The sequence below is a fragment of the Mytilus californianus genome, unplaced genomic scaffold, assembly GCF_021869535.1.
Source record: "Mytilus californianus isolate M0D057914Y unplaced genomic scaffold, xbMytCali1.0.p SCAF_5, whole genome shotgun sequence".
Lineage (NCBI taxonomy): Eukaryota > Metazoa > Mollusca > Bivalvia > Mytilida > Mytilidae > Mytilus > Mytilus californianus.
In genome coordinates this window covers 6,000,313-6,023,694 of record NW_026262701.1, presented here as the reverse complement: position 1 = coordinate 6,023,694, position 23,382 = coordinate 6,000,313, and the positions used below count along the sequence as shown (strand labels likewise).

The following is a 23,382-nucleotide window of genomic DNA, read 5'->3' as shown; positions in this document are numbered from 1 at the left end:
ATCTAAGTATATGTAAGAGAATCATAATCCCTTTCTCCATGAATAAGTACGAGCGTTAGCGAGTACTTATCATGAAGTCAGGGATTATCATTCTCTTACAAACTTAGAATATTGTAAAGTGCTCAAGGCTCAAATGATCTATTCAAGAATTAGTTTCATTGTCAGTACAATGTTTATAATTGATGCATGACTTCCTTTTTCGGCATGTCATTTATGGATAAGTTTTAGTGATGTGAGGATTTCCTTATCATTTGGGAAATATTTTTATAAAAAATGCGTTATAGATATTAGGTGACACAACAGTAGAAAGAAAAGGTAGGAATTGTATGTTTCCTGATTGTGAGTATGAATGTAAATCATGTAATATTTTAGTGAGGAATTATCCTTTTTTATTTACAGTTTAAATCAATTAATACATTTGAGTTACAACTAAATTTTATTTCACAGCCAATAATTTAGTCCGGCTTTTACATCAAATACTGTTTCATTATGTCAGGGAAATGTTCAAAAATAATGCCCTTAAAAGTTATTAATACTGTTTCATTATGTCAGGGAAATTTTCCAAAATAATGCCTTTAAAAGTTTTTAATATGTTCAAAATTAAATTCCTGTTTTTTTTTTATCGGAATACATGTATTGGAAATAACTATTCTTCCCGACCGCTGATCGAGTAATCAAAGTTTTGGAAAGCTAAAGATTTAGGTTATCTTTTATCTGAAAGATTTTTTAATTTTTTTTTTTTTGCATTGCTTTGGTATTGTTTAATTTTATAGTAATTTGAAGTTATTAATATTTTCATAATAAATTCACGGAACCAATTTTACTGCACCAGTAAACTTCAACTTATTTTGAGATTTTTGTTTGTTTCACAATTCAACTTTTAGTCAGTTTCAATTACTGTGTGATAAATCCTTTCAATCTGATAAATGTGCTTCGGGGCAGTTGTAACTCATTTATAGAGACTCTTTGTTTTGAACTGTTACAGTAAATAGACCTAAATAATAGGATAATCCCTTACTAAGAACATGATTTACATTCATTCTTCACAATTAAGAGGCATCCAATTCTACAATTTCATTGGTCGAGAGTACTTTGCTATATTCTAATATACAGTGTTGTGTTATTCATTTAGAATTGTAATTTGGTCATTCTAGTATTTATACCAATTCTTTTCAAGTTCTACCTGGGGCAAGGCTTAATCTCCAAATTCCCTCTAGTGATTTATGAAAAATAAATAGAAAATAGAAAATCAATATTCAAATGATTAGTTCTTAGTTGATAAAGAAATCATAAATTCTGCTTTAGTTAAATCTCCAACAAGCTGTTAAAGATATAAAGTATGTGAAAAAAGTAATACACTGTAATGCATGAAATTACACAACTTTTTGCTAAAGTAATGCATTAGATTACAATTACATGTAATTCAAAAATTGCTGCATTACACATTACATGCAATTACTTGGAAAAATGTAATGCATTACAATTACAAATTTGCATTACCTCATGCCTGATATATACTTCGTCTCTGTAAAAATAAAATTATAAAACAGCATTGAACATCAGTTATAGAATGTAATGAATATCGTGTAATATTAAAAAAACATAATTGTGGCTATCATTTTTAGAAAGTCGAATATCATGCTTCACAGTGTAAAAAAATATTAATACAAAAACCTTTTAATTAAATACAGAAATAAAATCCGTGATGTATAGTTATTGGCACTATGTTATAGGTGTTATTATTATTTTTATGAATTATGATTATTGGCATTATCTTGTATAATTAGTTAATATTATTATTAATATATGATTATTGGCATTATACACCTTATCGCTATTCCCGGCTGACCCGGCCGCTTGAACTTTTGACGTCAACAACAATCACTTTTCCATTGTGGCGTCAGATATTTTGTATTATGACGTCAAAATTTTACGGGAACCTGTGTGATATCCAGTAATGGCGGACAAATAGCGATAAGGTGTATTTTAATATCATCACGATTAGTATGTAACTGGTGCATATTTAATATATACACATGAATCTTAATGTTAATTTAATAATGGTCACGATGTATATTCTATAAGCTGTATTTCATTTGGATAAAGAAATTTTTATCATTCACCATGAGTTCGAGCTAACTGCAGCTTACAGCTTAGAACAGGCAATGATGATAAGCACCAATATCGTATATAGGTTCATGTTTTATGTACCATTTTTGGCCTGTTGTGTGCAGTGTATAACTTTAAATTGAAAGGGTTGGGAACTACTTATTTGGCAAGCTCTTCATTTCAATTTTAAAACTGTTGATTTTGAACATATATCAAAACATTATATCGAATTCCACCAGTATGGTAATCATTATCTCCATATTTTCCTACTTATCAGATTTAGCATCCCATTCTGATCGCACATTCATGATACATGTATATGAATTCAAAAACCAAATACCATATGCATTTATTAATAAGAAATATAATTTTAAAAAGAGTGCAAAATAACCAAGATTAAAAAGATTCTGTTGGCGACCGGGTGTAGGGCAAACATATTGTGTTTGGCAAACCATCCCTATTCCATGGTTATAGGTAATTTGTAATATTTCTACTTTATGCAACAATGTGGGATTAAATCTGCACAACTGGGATTATTTTCAAGGAAAAAAATATTTTATAAAATTTGTTTACATTTTTTATGGAAGGTGGGGAAAGGGATAAGTTTTTACGAATTGTCAGTTGATGGATGAACTGTAACTCTATGTGGTTAGCAGCTGTAATTTATTGAAGCACGACTTTCTGGACTTTGGTTGGTTCAGCTCATTAGTGGACTGCCCCCTAGGAAGATGAATCAAGAGGAAAAAGCATCACTGTAAAGTAAAGAGAGCGTGTAGTGCCGAGTATTGTGTATTTTATATGTTCTCTAGCAATAAATATTACATAAGAACATGCGAGTATGAACTCTGTAGTCTGAGTTTTGGTGTTTGATTTGATTTATAGCGTTATCTGCATGTAAGGGCTCATTTATTCTTGTTCGACTCTCGAAAGATGATTCATCTTTATTGGTAATTTTTTTATTGATAAGATTAGAAACCGTGATAAATTATGTATTCCATACGAAGCCCGTAATAAGGGGTTCGCCTTCGAAGTTCAAATGAGCCCTGGAAAAGTAGAATAACAAGACCAACGCCTAGCTAAATTGTATTGTATTGGAAAGATATGACGTGACATGCACTTTTGGTATAGATACATTAAAATAGTCAATTAATTTCCGGTCTTAATTTGTTCTTACTACTTAAATCATATATATTAAAACTTTGTTTAAACGATGCCAATCGTTTACTGCTCTGGATAAAAGTCCGCATTCTTAAGCTGTTTATGAGGTTGCTGTATGAAATAAAGCAACAGATTTAAAGAGTTCAGTGATTTTCTTTCTTTTTTTTACTCCTCTCTTAATATAAAAGAGCTTATTTTATCTAAAAAAAATGAAAACAGTTTTAACCCAGCCATATGATCATGCTCTCACCCATACCAGGAACTTTGTCAATGAATTTCTTTAGTCATGTTTGTATGTGTAGTCCCTTATAGTATCTGATGTTGATGACAGAGCTTTAATTATCTTTGTTAAATTTGTTCATAACTTTTTTCGACTCTCAGCGAGGATGACCTTGAATTGTTTGCTATAGAAACATGTCTTCTGTTGAAGACTGTGTGTTGATTCCTATATAAAAGTAAGGAGATGCTATATGATTACCAATGAGACAACTATCTTTTTTTTTTAATCTGGCACTATCGTTTTACTTCACTTTTAGCTTTCACTAAAAAAATCAATTTTTGGAGACTATATATTAAAAAGAAGACATAGTATGATTGCTGATGAGACAAAATCTCCACCAGAGTCCAAAGGACGTTGAAAGTTAGCAACTAAATAGGTCACCGTACGGCTTTCAACAAATGGCACGTACATAACAATAATTGAAAAACAACAACAACAAATGACAACAACCGAATTACATGCCTCTTGACTTCGGACAGGCACATACAATACGGGTAGGGTTAACCATATTTGCAGCCGCGCCAACACTCCCAATAATCTGGGACAGTGGTGTAACAGAGAAAACTATAATAATCAGTTGGAAAGGGCTAAACTCATCAGATCAATACAAGGCACAAAAACAGCAAAACAAAAACATAAAAGACACAAAGTACAGATCTGAGAGTACTCGAGATACTGAAAGCAGCTAAGTCAAAACCAATAACAACTATTGAGAAAATCATGTTTCATAAAAATCATGTATGGTGGCTACATCAATATTGGCGAACTTGAAATATAGGATACCATAGATACCGCTAGGTCCGCCGCATATCTCACTTACATCTAGAAGTTGGCAATGATGGCCAGTTGACAACTAATCTTTCCGGCAAAATAAATGATTTCAGTTTTCCCATTGTGGCCGTTCCATTTCTGAGTACTAACATTCCAGCAGCAACTGAATATGGATTATATATCTTCAAGTTGATAAGATATTCAAGGGCATGCATTTCCTATCATTATTCCCTTAATAGACGGTCACTGCTTACGAGGAAGGTCATCTTGATTTGGTTGACCGTTATGGATGACAAGAGATATGTTCCACTTGTCGTTACCACACCCATCATCTTTACCTTAACTTACAAAAACGACTTATCAACGTGCTTTTATTTGCCTTACATGTAGCAACACGACGGATACAAGAAGTAGAGCAGAAACTGCCCAACATTCCAGGGCACCTTAGAGAACCGCAAGCCGTTTTTGTTGTGTTCAAGTTGCTATATTTGTACCCTTCTGTGTACTATTTTTATTATTTTCCATGAGGCATTCTCGTTTTGGCCACGGCGTTTTTCTGTTGTTGGTTTTTATTTTTGCTTTTTTTTTTGTATGATGCAAATTTATAATGAAAAGACTCAGTAAAGGCTAAAGAATAGTTTGACCCGTTCTTTCCTTAAAAATAATTGACCAAAGAAACTTTTTTTTCATATTTACCCCTATTCAAATGAGTGAATAATCCCATACTGTATAGTTACCTGAAAAGGCACCGTTATGACAAAAAAAGAAAACAATTAAAAAGAGATATCCAACGGCCTGATTTATTATACATCAACAGTGAACGCAAAGGCAAACAGCAACCTACGACAACCACTTGGTAACGGATAGGTTTGGGACAGAAACATAAATAATGTGGCGTGGTTTAACATGTGAGTGACGGCTCCACCGGTCTACTAATTTTGAAGAATGGCTTAACAAAACATGTTAAGAACAAAGTGTAAAAGTCAGCTGGAAAGGGCTTTACACATCAGAATGGTACATAGCGCACAAAAAATAACAAAATAATAAAAGACTCTAACAATTAATCTAAGAGTACTCACAGATACTTAAAGTTAGTTCAAAGTTCAATTTTAAATAAACCCTGCTCTTTTACACAAAATCTCAATCTGCACACCTCCAACGGATTTAGCCTAAAGACGTCAGTAACAGTCTGAGAATACTGAACAACATGACCATGCGTAATACCAACATATAATAGCTATCGGCAATATGAAGAATCGTAAGTGTTAATATCTGGATAAGCAGCACTTGTTTTGTTATGTATCGAAATATTGAAAATAAAATTAGTGTTAGTAACGTAAAGGCAACTAGTAAACATAATCTTACTATACATATGAATCTCAACAGGACAGCATACTGCAATTTTCGCCAAAAACACGCGTGGTGTTTATATCATTTTAAATCATTCAGTTATAATCATCATTTCGTAATTTTTACGGACGCCATCACGAGTTGGTTGACCGTTATGGAATATCCGTTTCACGGCTAGTATAGCGGATCTGTTCTTATTGTTGTAACTACAATCCCGTCCCCTTTTCACGAATGTGAACTACCGAATCAGACTTATTACCAGGTTTGTCCTAACATGAGCAACACGACGGGTGCCACATGTGGAGCAGGATCTGCTTACCCTTCCAGAGCACCTGAGATAACCCTCAATTTTTGACGCGGTTCGTGTTGCTTAGTCTTTAGTTTTCTATGTTGTGTATTGTGTGCTATTGTTTGTCTGTTGTCTTTATTCTTTTTTATTTATCACTCAAAGTGTAGACAAGTGAAATATCAGTCACAACGTTGATATTGATATAATTTTCACTTCAAAGAATGTACGCGGGTACGAGGTCAGATCAAACTTCTTAATAAACTGATGTAGAAATTGTGCTTTTTTACATTGGAATATCGGTGGGTGAACTTCTTATAAGATCCCGGTCACGCACTTCTTCCATTAAACTGCAGTTCTCTAATTGAGTATTAGCGCACTATTGCCCATACAACAAATGTGCAAGAAAATACTTTACACTCGGTGCAAGATGAAAAAAAGTCTGATGTTGCGATTACGGGATGCTGTGCACAGCTCAGTTCCCCGTGCTTGAAACCATCTATTGAGATAATATCCACCAAAGGTTGTTGAAGGCTGACCAAGGAATGTCTGTATGTTGATATTCTTCTGGCATGTGAGACCAGGAATCATGTTTGTGTTTCCTCTAGCTACTGATGATTTAGTATGCATCTCTAGCGTTGTAATTGATACGGGGCCATGTACTATTCTGTAGATCATCATATAATCTTTTTGCAGTGGCTATTTTGCCGAGAAAATAGCGATAATATAGAGTTTTGCTATTATTCCGGTCTTAATTAAGATTTTCAGTATATAAATTAAGAATAGAAAAATATAGAAACAAACACTTTGATAAGAAAATCTCTTAACAATATGTCTTCTTTAAAACATTTATACAATGTGTATATATGTCTCTGACTATAGAATAGACTGTCCATGCACAAAGCGTGCATATTAAAATTAATATTTAAAAATAAAAAATCTCTAAAAAGTATGTCTTTCAGTTTAAAACATATTTACAAAGAATAAATATAAAAATTTATATTTAAAAAAACATATTTATACACATTAATAAATCGACATTCTAATTAAAACTTTAAATAAAAATATCCTATTAGTTTTGAAATTAAAAGTAACATTCAACAACCTCAAAATGTTCTACAAGTGTTACAAAACCAGTGACTTGCTTTTGGTGCATTTTTAAGTCTTGCACAAGAAAGAAGATGTTGTCACTGCTAACATGATGAACTGCACATGACACTTGTTTCTTTTGCGTTAGCATCACTTTTGCAAAAATTGCAGATATATACATTAAAATCAACTTTCATAGAAAAAATACTGACTCAATAGATTGCCATTCATCGTCTGTTACAAGAAAGACCCATGATTTTCTAAGAAGGTTGGTGGATAGGGTTCTTAAAATAGTGTATTTATTATTTGTTAATTTTGTGAATTTTATAGTCCTCAAATCACGTTTCCAAAGTTGTAAATAGTTGTCGTTTTCAAAGTGTTCCAAAACCTGTTGTTGTAAGAGGCAAGGATGTACATGTTAGTTATACGTCCTTGTAAGAGGTCAGTGTTTTTTTGTTGTTTTTTTTACTAAGTATGATTTTTGTCTCTCCATAAAACAAGATATTTGTATCTGTGTTATTCTTTTTCTTATAAAACAAAATAAAACTAATTTTCATTTTTTCTGTAAGTTTAAAAAAGGGGAATACTTGGGTTTCAATACATCATTTCCTTAATGAAAGCAACGTATGCATTGCCGCATATATGGCATAGATAAAGAACAGGTGCTTAGCAACATTTGATTCTCTAAAGATCGATATACTTGTGATCATTTTTGTTTTGATATTTGCAAATCGTGTTGTCGGGTTCACGACAGTGAATTTAGCTTCAATTTTTTTTCGCGGGTATTTTTACAGAAACGAAACCGAAAGTAGAAATACATTTTTTGGAAGTAATGGAACTTTCAAACTTTCAGTATAAGTTATTATCAGCAGTTAAAGGTCAGCTATTCAGATTGTAGAAAATCCACGGGGAAATCATTTTCATGATCTCTGAATATTTTAGGTAAGTTATTTACTATATTTGTTTTACCAAGGATTTGTATAGTTTCTATACAAATCCTTTGTTTTACTAGAGCATTTGCAGTTCATAACCAAAAATAAAGACTGTTAAAGTGAAAAATAAGTAAAAAGTACAAGAAAAATTAGGAAATATCAGCAACCAACTAGTAAGAAAAACGTTTGCCACCATTACACTACATTTTAAATCCGGAAGAAGTATTAAGGTTCATGTGGACCCTTCGTCTAAAATGGCTGCATTTTCACCTCAAAATTTACTCTGAGTACAGACAAACCTGTGCATCTGGAAAAGTTTTAAGGCATAGCATGCCCTAGATAAATAAAATTCAAATATATTTTATGTTTATGAAAATTAAAAACTTAACCAGATTTTGCAGTGCACTTTTTTTCATTCCACCAGAAGGTGCCAAAATAAACAAAGTTGGGAAAGAGGTTTGAGAACTTCCCCACAGGTAATAATTGAAGTGAACTGTTTTGATTGACATGGACAATAGATGGACAATAGATACCTGACAATAATTGGTGATTTAAACTGTGTACCTGAGTGGACCATATCAAGAGAAACTCAACTGTTTGTTAATTTTATCATCTTCTGCAGGGACGAAAAAAAGTGCACTGCTAAATCCAGTTAAGTTTTAAATTTTCTAAAACATACAATGCATTAGAAGTTTATTTATCTAGGGCATGCTATGCCTTAAAACTTTTCCAGATGCGCAGGTATGTCTGTCCTCAGAGTAAATTTTGAGGTGAAAATGCAGCCATTTCAGCCAAAGGGTCCACATGAACCTTAAGCATCTATCTCCCATAATAGAATTCCTGTTAATTTCTCTTAGGGAGAAATTGATCAGGAATGAAAGGGGTTGATCTGTTGAAAAGTTCATCATTAGAGTGATAAAGGAGTAGGTTCGATATGGCCATAATTTTGGGATTTTATTGATCAATATTAAAATGAGCTATAGCGAACAAATACAATGCATAGATAGGAATTAGATATGACTTTAAATGTAGCAAATTTACGTCCTAAGTGTGTTATATTCATGACATCAAAAATACCACTTATTTTTATTTTCCACGAAAATTTTAAGAAAACAGGTAAATTTTCATTGATTTTTGGGATAGGAAACATAGAGACCATGTGTTGAAAAAAAAGATCTTATAACGCAATGTTTTTTATGACATTTTATATAAGTGACTTGAATATCAAGTTTGTCAATACCTGCACTCTGCATTTCCAGGTCTTAGTTTGGTCAAATTGAGACTGTTTTGTAAATCTAGCAAAAAACTAATTCAGATGTAATAATCAACCTTTGATAAAAGACCTTTATCATTTAACTTTTCTGTCTTTTTATCAACTTAATCCTTTTTTCATTTTGAAACATTGAACTTAATAATAAAATTTCAAACCCTTCATACCCAGAAGTAAAATAATCAGAATTTTACACTTTTGGTTTCACTTTTGAGGCAAAAGTAGTTTTGAACAGTATCAAGTGTCAAAATATAAAGTGATTTTAATATTTCTGGTTTTGTTTGGTTCAATTGTTTTTATCATCTTGAAGACTTAAGAGAAACAGCATTCAATCTATCAAAAGCTTTTAAAAATGAAGCTTCAGACATTGTAAAAAAAAAGCTCAATAAAACCTGTTGCAGCTGTTGGTGATAAAGCTAGTATTTAACTTGCCTTTTCCTTTTATCTACAGAAATCGTCTCTGAAACTACCATGACTGCAGGGCATATTAAAAACAAATTTGGCCAAAATCATCATTTTGGTATCTAGTTTAAATAATTTTTCTGATGATCCTGTGTGTCAAAAGGGCATGGTCAACATGGCTAAAGATAGAACAAGGGACAAAATGCATTATTTGTCTTTTATTTTTAAACCTAGATATATAGAAAGTCTGACAGGGGCAGAGATGTTCAGAATGTCAAGGTCTTTGTAATATCCATTTTGTCAAAAATTGTCAGACACTCTTTAAACTTTTAATAGCAAAAATAATTACCAAGACAGGATCTTCAATTATGTAAACATGGTCAATATTATCAGTGTGATTTTTAATGTCTTGGACAAACCAACAAAAATGCAACCAGCAAAAATGATCAGCAAGACAAGATGAACAAATAGGTGAACTATTCAGAAATTTTCTGTTAACTTCTTCCAGTTGTCATTGCCCTTTAATGACAATTTTTATCACTTTTTGTCTCGTCTTGACAGAGTCAAAAAGCGAGACATAGGTATGCTGTTTCCGGTGTGGGCAGCGGCAGCAGCGGCATCAACAATGTATTAGTTTATGATTAGGTCTAGTTTACGGTGAACCACTAGTGGTAGGTCAGTGATATTTGGTATGCAGTTGTATTAGCATTGGCACATCTCATCACCATGGAGATTATGTGGCCCTGCCCTGCCCCCTCAGTCATGGTCTATTGACTTCTAAACTTTGCTTAGTTTACATGTATTAGTTTGTGATTAGGTCAGTTTATGGGGAACCACTAGTGGTAGGTCAATGATATTTGGTATGCAGTTGTATAAGCATTGGCATATCTCATTTCCATGGAGATTATTTGGCCCCGCCCCCTCTGTCATGGTCTATTGGCTTTGAAACTTTTGCTTAGTTTTCATGTATTAGTTTGTGATAAGGTCAGTTAAGAGGGACTGTTAGTGGTAGGCCAATGTTAATTGGTATGCAGTTGTATAAGCATTAGCACATCTCTTTTATAGCTTACTGTACGGTATGGGCTTTGCTCATTGTTGAAGGCCGTACAGTGACCTATAGTTGTTAATTTCTGTGTCATTTGGTCTCTTGTGGAGAGTTGTCTCATTGGCAATCATACCACATCTTTTTTTTTATATTTACATGTTTAAGTATTGCTATTTTAATTTCAACATTTGCATTATCAAAAAAACAAATAGACAAGACATTTCTCTGTGTTAACAGTGTTGTTCATGGCAAAATCTATTTTGATAGAGATAAACTGTACACAGAAAAAATGGTGAGTGACACTAAGAATTTTGTAAAACCTGAAATCCACAAAAATTATTATGTCCATTTGATTCAAACTTTAAGACTATTCCTGATAGTTGTTGACCATAAATTCAAATTTTACCTTTTTTGTGTTCAAGTTATAATCTTTGAAACTAAAATAGTAATCAGGATTTTGAAATAGGGGGTCCAAGGGCCCAAGACTTTTGGAGTGGAACAGGTAAAAAGACTGGATTAACCCTAAATGTTGCTCCCCTTAAATCAGCCTCTGGTAGTTTGATCTACAAGAAAAGATATACAAATTTGTGGTCAATATAGAGAAATGGGCAATATACTCCTTACAAGAGTTATTACCCTTTAATGGACTTTTTTTCACATTTTTGCCAGTTTTTTTGTTTTGTTTATTTGTTTCTATCTATTTTTTAACATTGTTGTACCATAGTTTTGAATTTTTCACAGTTTAAACTGTAAATAGCAAAAATTATCATCAAGATAGATCTAAAGAAAAATCAAAATGATGACTCCTTACACACACACATTTTTTTTTTTGGGGGGGGGGACGGGGGTGGCAATTTTTTTCCCTCAAGATCTAAGAAATTAAATAGAAAATTTCTTCAAATACTATTTGTTTTGGAGGGAGGGGGTCAATTTTTTTCCCTCAAGATTTAAGAAATTATCAGTTTTCCAAAAAAAAAATTGAGGGTCACAATTCATTTTGCAAATTCTTTGTATATATAGTCTGAAAACTGATTTACTAAGTATTGTGCAACAGCACAGTGTATTGCACAACAGCAAGAAATCTTCAATTGAATATAAATTCAAATCATATAACCAATTTCAAGTTCTTTGACTACATTTATTGTGTGTCAGAAACCAGTATAATGTGTCAAATATTTAATTACAATTCAAATTCAGACCTGTATCAAGCTTGAATATTGTGTCCATTTTTGCACCAGCTGTTCAGGATTGGACATCTGCAGTCATATCCAGCTTAGTTTGGTGAAGCAGTTTATTTTTTATTTTCATGAAAACTACAGGAGAGCTTTTGTGTTCATTTAGACATTTTAAATATATTTTTTGTATATAACCTAAGAACTGTTTAGTCCAAATTTTATAGCTTTTACCATCACTTGTAGTTCGTCCTCTGACATCATCCTTTAACTTTTAAAAATTATTGGAATTACAGTATTGTGATGTTTTCCCCACCTAAAAAATTGAATCAATTTGATCTATAGTAATATCAAAGTCAATTATATCTCCTTCCAAAAGTTATTTCTCTTTGCCTATTTATACATTCTTTGATTCACTTGAATGTATTCCGTAGATTAGTTTAATGGGTGAACTGCACTTGCCAGTTTCAAATTAACAATTATATGAATCCGTCAAAGAAAAAAAATAATAGAAAAAATCACATTAAAGTAACTCAATTTGATGCTTTATGTTATGTGCAGATATATGCCCTTGAAATCAATGTAAGCAATATGTCTATACATCTATAAGAGGACATTGGATAGAGCGATAATGGCAATATATTGTTCATTGGCAAATTTGACAAAGGAGTAGGCCCAGTAAGACCCCTTTTTGGCCCCAAAATATAGCAGTTTTACAAAATTGTTAAAATATAAATGATTAGCTATTTATTGTAAAGAAGAATACTTTTGTTACATAAATATGAGCTGTTTTTGACAATACAATGCATGCACATGTTTAGGGTACTAGCATAGATAATTAAGTCATGCTAAATTACTGAAATCTTCGAAATTATAGCATTTTGGTTAATTTTTAGACGGTTTCCGTCTGAAATGGAAGTGGCCGCATTTGTGTTCATTCTTAATATTTAAATGTAAGTTGTATTTAATGATAATACATAACATATATAAAGGTTGAGAATGAACACGGCTGCCGCCAATTTCATTTTTGACAAAAACCATCTGAAAAGTGACATATTATGGCATATTTGATAGATTTTTCATATTTAAGCTTGAATTTGAGTGTCTTTAATGACTAAATTAGTTCAAATCTTTCACATAAACTAATTGAATCGACTGAAGTAGACACTTAAGTGTTTAAAAAGTGTCCAAAATCTTTCATCAGATGAACCTGAAATTTGAGGCCAAAATCGGCCCTTACCGGACCTACTCCTTTGAAAGTTCTTTGATACAATGATCTGTATTCTACAGTGACTTATTAAGCATATCCTACAATACATTCAATTGTAAGAAAATTATAACATAATAAAAATACTTTTCCTAGTAATGTGTAAATAATGATTTATCAAATTTATAGAAATGTAAATGAAAGTAGATATGGGATATGTGCATGAAGGAAATGTACAACAACCTAATGTACAACAACCTAGTGACACAAATATGAAATATGATTAGTTTTAATAAATTATCTTTAACATATATATGAATGAACTGTTTATCTGATAAAGTTCATGTTATCTTATCATATTCTAATAAATTAAAAAGTTAAATACCTACCAGTACATTTGTAATTTTATACCACTTAAATATGCAGTTAGAATTGATTAGTACATTGTATTGTATCAATTTAAAATGCCAGTTTTCTGTGATATGGTATGATATTTTTAGCTCACCTTGCCCAAAGGGCCAAGTGAGCTTTTCTCATCACTTGATGTCCGTCGTCCGTCGTCGTCGTTAACTTTTTACATTTTGAACATCTTCTAGAGAACCACTGAATGGAATTAAACCAAACATGGCATGAATGTTCCTTATGAGGTGCTGACCAAGTGTTGTTACTTTGTAGCCGATCCATCATCCAAGATGGCCGCCAGCGGGGGACTTCGTTTAACATAGGACCCTATGGACAATTCATACAAATGTCTTCTTTTAGAGAACCACTGAATGGAATTAAACCAAATATGGCATGAATGTTCCTTATGAGGTGCAGACCAAGTGTTGTTAACTTTGAAGCCAATCTATCATCCAAGATGGCCGTCAGAGGGGGACTTAGTTTAACAAAGGACCCTATGGACAATACATACAGATGTCTTCTTTTAGAGAACCACTGAATGGAATGAAACTAAACATGGGATACATGAGGTGCTGATGAAGACCTTAATACATGTATCTTTATAGATTGAGATCTACTGTAAACTGCAAAAATATCAAGAAAAGAAGATCTACACATAAGTCAACATGAGCAATATTGTCTATTGACATCTTGTTGGAGTTATTGTCCTTATAAAGTCATTTTCAAGCTTGATAATATGTGAATAGGTCAGGAAAACTATCAGAAATATATGATAAGGTCAATAAAGTTCCCTTAATTTCTTCTTCTGTCATATTTCTTGGTGTTCCCGGCTGTGTTTTATTAACCAATAATTTTTCCCTTTTGACACTTTGGTATTCCACTCTAAGTCTTACATTATACACCACATGAATTACCTATGCAATATATGAAAAGATATACATTTTTTAAAAACTAAATTATATGAAAAGGGTGGGGTAACAGAACCCCAGCGGCACCCCTACCAATTAAGTATTAAGCCCCTCTCCCCAAGAGTAGAAGCTTTTGAGAGTATGAAACAAGAATTTTTCTGTTCCTAACTTCTATGGTTATTAATTGCATATATAATTTTATCTTGATCATGTTAATGCTATTCTTCAAACATGCATATGGAATACATGAATCTGATGTTCATAAGTGTTTCTTGTTTGTTGATGTGGTTCATAAGTGTTTCTCGTTTCTCGTTTTTTATATAGATTATACCGTTGGTTTTCCCATTTGAATGGTTTAACACTAGTCATTTTTGGGGCCCTTTTATAGCTTGCTGTTCAGTGTGACAGTACTTTGACCTATAATGGTTTACTTTTACAAATTGTGACATGGATGGAGAGTTGTCTCATTGGCACTCATACCACATCTTCTTATATCTATATGTTTGTTGGTTTTATTAATTTTTTTTTTTGGGGGGGGAGGGGGGGGGGGTTGTGTTTGTAAATAACAGATTACTTTTGTTTTATTTGACACCTAGGGAATAATCTTTAATAAATCATATGAAGGTTTGGTAGAAAATGAAAGTAGGAGAAGACAAGGGATTTCAAGATGCACTTGTGTTTGTATTTCTTTTACTATTGAAAATGATCATTTGTTTCATGCATGATCAGCATCAACCCATGCACATGATGCATATACATTGTATATGAATGCACCATGATGACTATAGTGCCTAAGTCCTGTTCTACTTACTGCCATTAGCTAAGACTTCAAGATTAAGAGAGCCCATGTACTAGATGCCCTCCTCAATTGATAACTATTTTCACTTGATTTTTTTTCTTTTCAGGAAGACAGTTAACATTTATAACATGTGAAATATACTGTGTTAACTAGCATAGCTGATAAATTCCAAGAGTAACAATAGCAATAAGTGTTATTTCATACAGCTGCACAATGCATAGTTGTCCACAGTGTGGAGACATAGTAACAAAAGAACAGAAGTTTTGTTCAAACTGTGCATGGAAAGTTGACAGCGCCATATTTGACCAGGAAGGAATTATCTGCACAGGACATAATGATGATGGTACTGATTGTGGAAGACAGCTTACAATCAATACAAAGTTTTGTCCAGATTGTGCTACACCAGTCAAGAAAGCAGGTTAGATAGTTTAGATAAAAGCATTGACATTAAGAATATTTGCATCAGAAGATTGCTTGATCAGAACCAAACACATACAGTTTGGGTTAGTTTACTTCATGTTTTTAAAGCCACTGTGGAACTTAAGTAATCATTCAATGTATAACTGTATGTAAAATATAACATCTTCCAAACAATACTTTTTAAATATCCTAAATAAAAATCCTAAATGAACATGCACTGCTTTCATTTTGATATCTATGGAAAGCCTCAGCTGTCATATATTAGAGATTTACAAAACGTTATGCTGAAGCTTAAAATGTAAAGTTAAGACAGCGTGGTGTTGAATTGAGTCATCAAAATGCTTACTCTAAATTACAATTTGCTAAGTTGAATTTGCGCAATGTTGACTTGCAAGGACAAGTGCTTTAGTCGTGATAGTATAATGATAAGTCATGATGTTGTGATGATATGCCAAACACACGTAACGTTGGGTTTAAAGTACATAATGTGAAGTTGACGTTGCATGATGTTAGCTTGCAGATGGATACTGCTCAGTCATCCACTTCGATAGCTATGATAACAAATAAAATGAATAGCTAAACTGTATGGTGCTAACTTGTTATTAATAAATGTTGAGCTGAGATAGTACAATGTTATATCATTGTGATATTACGATAGGTCTATCATGCAATCTGTTGATTTAAAACACCATGATGCACAGTTGAAAGTACATGATGTTAAGTTAAGATAACACGATGCTCCACCACTATATTGAAACGAAAGGCTTACCATACAATTTGTTGACTTAAAACAACACGATGCAACGTGTTAAGCTAAGATGCTCACTTGAAACTACACGACGTACAGTTGAAATTTCGTAATGTTAAGCTACGATAGCACGATGGTATATCATTATAATGTCACAATAGGCTTATTATACAATTTGCTCATTTAAAACTACACAACGTACAGTTGAAAGTACGTAATGTTAAGCTAAGATGGCACGTTGTTATATCATTAGAATGTCACGATAGGCTTACCACACGATATGCTCGTTTAAAACTACACGACGTACAGTTGAAAGTACGTGATGTTGAGCTAAGTTGCAATATCTTATATCATAATAATATCGCGATAGGCTTGCCATACAATATGCTCATTTAAAACTACACGACGTACAGTTGAAAGTATGTTTTGTTCAGCTAAGACAGCACAATGTTATATCATTATAATGTCACGATAGGCTTATTATACAATTTGCTCATTTAAAATTACACCACGTACAGCTGAAAGTACGTGCTGTTAAGCCAAGATAGCACGTTGTTATATCATTAGAATGTCACGATAGGCTTACCACACGATATGCTCATTTAAAACTACATGATTTTCAGTCCAAACTAGGTGATGTTAAGCTAAGATAGCATGTTGTTATATCATTTGAATGTCACGATAGGCTTTCCATACAATATGCTCATTTAAAACTACACAACGTACAGTTGAAAGTATGTGATGTTGAGGTATGATAGCAGGATGTTAAATCATAATAATATCACGATAGGCTTGCCATACAATATGCTCATTCAAAACTACACGACGTACAGTTGAAAGGACGTGTTGTTGAGCTAAGATAGCACGATGTTATCTCATTATGACGTCACGAGAGGATTATCATACAATGTGTTGACTTGAAACTACACGATGTAAATTTGAAGTAGTTTGGTCTTGACTTGAAACAGTAAAATGTTAAGTTATAAAAACAGAACGTAAAGGCAAAATAAAACAATGATAGGATGACATATATTTGTGCAGAATTGAAGATTTTTGGTGTTGACTTCGAATATAGTACAAATATTACATCGTTTAATGTAAAATTGAAAGACAATAATGATGCGTAAAACATTACAGAATTATGTGAATTGAAACTGCAATTCTATGGAAAAGAATGAGGGACAAATCCCCAGGATTTTTTCTTCCTCATTTGCAAGTTCTGAGGCAAAATGATATACAAAGAATGTTTTCCATAAATTTATAAAGCAAAAGAATTGCCCATCGCTATATATTACACTTGAATACAGTTTTGCCGTATATTTTACATGTTTTGTTTGGATTTTTTTTTATGATTAAAAACCAGACTTTTTTTATGAACAATATTTAAGAAAATATGTATCTACATTGTGTGTTAATAAATACAACACAATAATGGGCTTATAAGACTTATGACTGTGAGGGTCAAATTTTATTCATATAAAATCACATCTATGTAAGAGTTATCGGAGAATTTGTATTTACCATGCACTCCCGTTTTCCCCGAAATTAAACATAAGAATCTGGAGTCTTAATCTTAAAAAAAAACATGATCAACTGATATGACAAATAATACGCTTAGCGTAGGACTGAGAGGGTCAGAGCTATATGAGAATTTGCCCCCTCCCTTGTTAGAGGTATCTGAAAATTTGAATTTTCTTTTCCACGAAATAAAACAAAAAGAATTGATAGGTGGAAGAATCCTACTGCATGGGGCCAACCCAAACATAAAGTATGGTAGATTCTGTTGTATACTTTTCGCTCATACATTAAGTCTATATGAAACCTAATGAAATTTGACCTAGAGCCTCCAGTCTAAATCGTCAACTTTAAAAAAAAAAATACATCATTTACAGCAGTGCCAACTATTTTTCCAGCACCAAGTAAGATAGTGCCCAGGTTTATGTATATATCCACTCGGAGAATATCTTATTTTTTTAAATTGGTAAAGTCTTTAATGGACAATGACCCCTATAACTTAAAATAAGAAGCCAATTAATGATTTCCATCACTTATTTTCTTGTCCATAGTGATTTTCTTGGTTCTTTGCAGCTTCTCTCCATCTATTTGTGTTTTCAAAGAAAAAGAAAAAAAATCAAAAATCTGTAAAAATTGTTAAAGTCCATGAATTCTTTTGGTATTGCTTTGATTAATTTGTAGATATGTTTTTTGATGTCAACAGTTTCTCTCTCTCTCTCTCTCTCTCTCTCTCTCTCTCTCATAGTTTTCATGAGTGTGGTCTAAATTAAAATCGGTAGATTTTTTTTAAATTATTTTCCAAAATGTAGTTTATTCTTTTTTGAAAAACATAATAAAAAGTTTGGGCCACAGAGCATTTTGCAAGCTACAGGTTATGCAGTATTGTCAGATTTTGTATAAACTTTACATGGAAAACTCAATGTTAGAAAATAAAAATAAAAATTGGGATCACGAGACTCGTTTTCTGTCTACAAAATAAAATAGTTAAGTCCCTACACATTTCATCATTAGAGACGAAATATGCCAAAGGGATTTCAAACACATAAGTCGAAAACAGACTGACAATGCCATGGCAAAAAATTTAAAAAAAATTAAAAAAACGACAAAAAATAATGTTATCCGAGTTATCTCCCCTATATGAAAACGTTGAAAAACATATGCAAAAAACGTTCTGTATTCAAAAACAAATAGTCGTTTTAATCAGATAAATCTCATAATTTTCTTCATCAAGATGAAAAGTACTACATATGAATTACATTCCTCTCTCAAAATGTGTATATTGTTTTAGATCTAGACCGATTGTGTTGAACTATATGAGAATCTAAGGGAGCGGGGGGGGGGGGGGGGGGGGGGGGGGGGCTAGGATGAAAAATTTTGTCCTGCCTTTTTTTAGTTGTTTTTAGTTGCAATCTCTGTCCTGCCTTTTTATTTATCACTCTATTCGGTCCTGCATTTTTTTTTTTGTATTAGTTTATTCTGACTTTTTTTTACATAAATTGTCATCCTGCCTTTTTATTTAGCCAAGTTGCTCATCCTGCCTTTTTTTTTACTCAAAACTCCTGTACTGCCTTTTTTCAAATTTCATCCTAGCCCTCCAATTAAAATCAAATGGTAGCTCTCTAAGATGGCGGAAGACACCCGATCTACCCAAAGGGCAATATATCTAATGAGGAAGAAATTTACAATTTCGGTTACGTCGAGTTACTTGTAGCTCTCCTTTTGTTGAAAAGGGTTTCTTTTTTCATTCATCCATCTATTGTACTGTTCAGGGGGAGGGGAGAATCGAAAAAAAAAATACACAAAAATGGATAAAAGAAGGCGAACGATACAAAAGGGATAGTAAAAATATTAACCAAACTGACAATGTCATGACAAAAACTCATCAGCCGAAATAAACGAGAGAAAAAAGACCAAAAGCCAAACAACAGTATATTAAGCGCAACATATAGAAAACCAAAAACTGAGTAACACGAAACCCTAAAAAAAGGGGTGATCTCAGGTGCTCCAGAAGGGTAGGCAGATCCTGTTTCATAAGTGGCACCCGTCACTTGGCGATTTTGCAAATAAGAAGGAATGTGTTATAATTTTCGAGGAACTCCCAAAAAACACGATTTACAGAGTGTCAAATCGATGAACGTGCTTAAAATAGTCTCCTTTTCGTAAAAAAGAATTGATGAAAATGTATTTGTATTTTGTGTACAGTGGCAAATATTACATGCATATAAGGACGAGAATATGTAAATGAATAAATCTTGGCTCTGTACAAGACCTATTTTGCTTGCTTAGCCGAATTTTTAACAAACTAGTTGACAAACCGTCTCTGACAATCTATGGAAATCCAAAATAGCATCGGTTTTGATTAAGTCCAGATGTTTTGGTTTTATTTCGGGGAAAAGAGGTGCCTTTTACATACAGTGGCAAATATTACATGCATATCAGGACGAGAACATGTAAGTGTGATATGAATATGAATAAACCCTGCTTTGTTACAAGACACACTTTACTTGCCTAGCCGAATTTTCAACGAACTAGTCGACAAACTGTCTCTGGCATTCTATGGAAATCGTAATCGCATCGCTTTTGATTAAGTCCAGATTCTTTAGTTTTATTTCGTGGAAAAGAAAATTCAAATTTTCAGATACCTCTAACATGACCAGGGGGGGGGGGGGGAGGTCACATTCTGATATAGCTCTGACCCTCTCAGTCCTACGCTAAGCGTCATATCAGTTGATCTTTGTTTTTTTAAGATTAAGACTCCAGATTCTTATGTTCTATTTCGTGGAAAACGGGAGTGGTAAATACAAATTCTCCGCTAACTCTTACATAGATGTGATTTTATATGAGTAAAATTTGACCCTCACAGTCATAAGTCTTATAAGCACAATATTATGTTGTATATATTAACACACAACATAGATAAATATTTTCTTAAATCTTGTTCAAAAAAAAAGTTTGGTTTAATCATAAAAAAAAATCCAAACAAAACATGTAAAATATACGGCAAAACTGTATTCAAGTGTAATATATAGCGATGGGTTATTCTTTTGCTTTATGAATTTATGGAAAACTTTCTTTGTATATCATTTTGCCTCCGGAGTTAAATTACTTTAATATTCATCAACTTGCAAATGAAGAAGAAAAATCCTGGGGATTTGTCCCTCATTCTTTTCCATAGAATTGCAGTTTCAATTCACATAATTCTGTAATGTTTTACGCATCGTTATTGTCTTTCAATTTAACATAAAACGATGTAATATTTGTACTATATTCGAAGTCAACACCAAAAATCTTCAATTCTGCACAAGTATATGTCATCCTATCATTGTTTATTTTGACTTTACGTTCTGTTTTTATAACTTAACATTTTACTGTTTCAAGTCAAGGCCAAACTACTTCAAATTTACATCGTGTAGTTTCAAGTCAACACATTGTATGATAATCCTCTCGTGACGTCATAATGAGATAACATCGTGCTATCTTAGCTCAACAACACGTACTTTCAACTGTACGTCATGTAGTTTTGAATGAGCATATTGTATGGCAAGCCTATCGTGATATTATTTTGATATAACATCGTGCTATCATAGCTCAACATCACATACTTTCAACTGTACATTGTGTAGTTCTAAATGAGCATATTGTATGGTAAGCCTATCGTGACATTCAAATGATATAACAACATGCTATCTTAGCTTAACATCACCTAGTTTCAACTGAAAATCATGTAGTTTTAAATGAGCATATCGTGTGGTAAGCCTATCGTGACATTCTAATGATATAACAACGTGCTGTCTTAGCTTAACATCACGTACTTTCAGCTGTACGTGGTGTAATTTTAAATGAGCAAATTGTATAATAAGCCTATCGTGACATTATAATGATATAACATCGTGCTGTCTTAGCTGAACAACACGTATTTTCAACTGTACGTCGTGTAGTTTTAAATGAGCATATTGTGTGGCAAGCCTATCGTGATATTATTATGATATAAGATATTGCTATCATAGCTCAACATCACGTACTTTCAATTGTACGTCATGTAGTTTTAAACGAGCATATCGTGTGGTAAGCCTATCGTGACATTCTAATGATATAACGACGTACCATCTTAGCTTAACATCACGTACTTTCAACTGTACGTTGTGTAGTTTTAAATGAGCAAATTGTAGAACAAGCCTATTGTGACATTATAATGATATAACATCGTGCTATCGTAGCTTAACATTACAAAATTTCAGCTGTACGTCGTGTAGTTTCAAGTGAGCATCTTAGCTTAACACGTTGCATCGTGTTGTTTTAAGTCAACAAATTGTATGGTAAGCCTTTCGTTTCAATATAGTGGTATAGGATCGTGTTATCTTAACTTAACATCATGTATTTTCAACTGTGCATCATGGTGTTTTAAATCAACAGATTGCATGATAGACCTATCGTAATATCACAATGATATAACATCGTACTATCTCAGCTCAACATTTATTAATAACAAGTCAGCACCATACAGTTTAGCTATTCATTTTATTTGTTATCATAGCTATCGAAGTGGATGACTGAGCAGTGTCCATCTGCAAGCTAACATCATGCAACGTCAACTTCACATCATGTACTTTAAACCCAACGTTACGTGTGTTTGGCATATCATCACAACATCGTGACTTATCATTATACTATCACGATTAAAGCACTTGTCATTGCAAGTCAACATTGCGCAAATTCAACTTAGCAAATTGTAATTTAGAGTTAGCATTTTGATGACTCAATTCAACATCACGCTGTCTTAAATTTACATTTTAAGCTTCAGCATAACGTTTTGTAAATCTCTAATATATGACAGCTGAGGCTTTCCATAGATATCTATATTTCAGATGCAGACATGCCCGTCTCTGATTCTAACCTGTCGGATGCAGATAATCCCATAAACGGACATGATGTACATAAACCAGTTGGTTCAACAGACTCTGAAGTAAAACAACACAACAATGGTATAACTCATTCAACAGAACAAGATGGAGAAGGTCAAAATGTTCCAAATCAAAATGAGTCTGAAGACAGCATGATAAAGAATAGTGATGTTGCTAATGGTAACAGTAAGGAAATTACTTCTTCAACAGACAGTACTCCATCTGATACTAAAGCATCAGTAAAACTGGCAACAGGTCAAAAGACTCCAGAGCCTAATTCTGAAGGTCAAAAAGATAATCCAGATTCTTCACCAGAAAGTCAAGAGCTGATTCAGGAATCAAAATCGGCCAGTAAAGAACAGACTCAAGAAATTCCTACTAGTCAGATACAGATACCAGATTCAGATTCTAAACCTTTCAGCCATGAACAAACAGGATCAAATAGGGATGAAGACAAAATGGAAGTTTCATCATCACAAGTACCAGGATCAAAGAATAAAACCTGTCATACCAAAAGTACTACTGATGAGCCAATTCCTGAAACACCATCAAGTAAGCAAATCCTTTTGTAACATACATTTATGTTATTAAAGACCAGCTAAGTATCTAAAAAAATAT

General features: G+C 32.9%; 1 protein-coding gene across 2 annotated transcripts in view; it reads left to right on the top strand.

Annotated features, from left to right (window-relative positions):
* The first annotated feature begins 7,809 nt into the window (after positions 1-7,809).
* The window catches only part of LOC127702551 (E3 ubiquitin-protein ligase rnf213-alpha-like), a 151,314-nt gene continuing 135,741 nt past the window's right edge, over positions 7,810-23,382 (top strand). For both annotated transcript variants that reach the window (XM_052206794.1, XM_052206793.1), the window contains exons 1-3: positions 7,810-7,985; positions 15,287-15,598; positions 22,729-23,316. In XM_052206794.1, the coding sequence (XP_052062754.1) occupies positions 15,394-15,598; positions 22,729-23,316 (793 nt within the window). In that variant the 5' untranslated portion in view covers positions 7,810-7,985; positions 15,287-15,393. The remainder of the gene's footprint in view (positions 7,986-15,286; positions 15,599-22,728; positions 23,317-23,382) is intronic.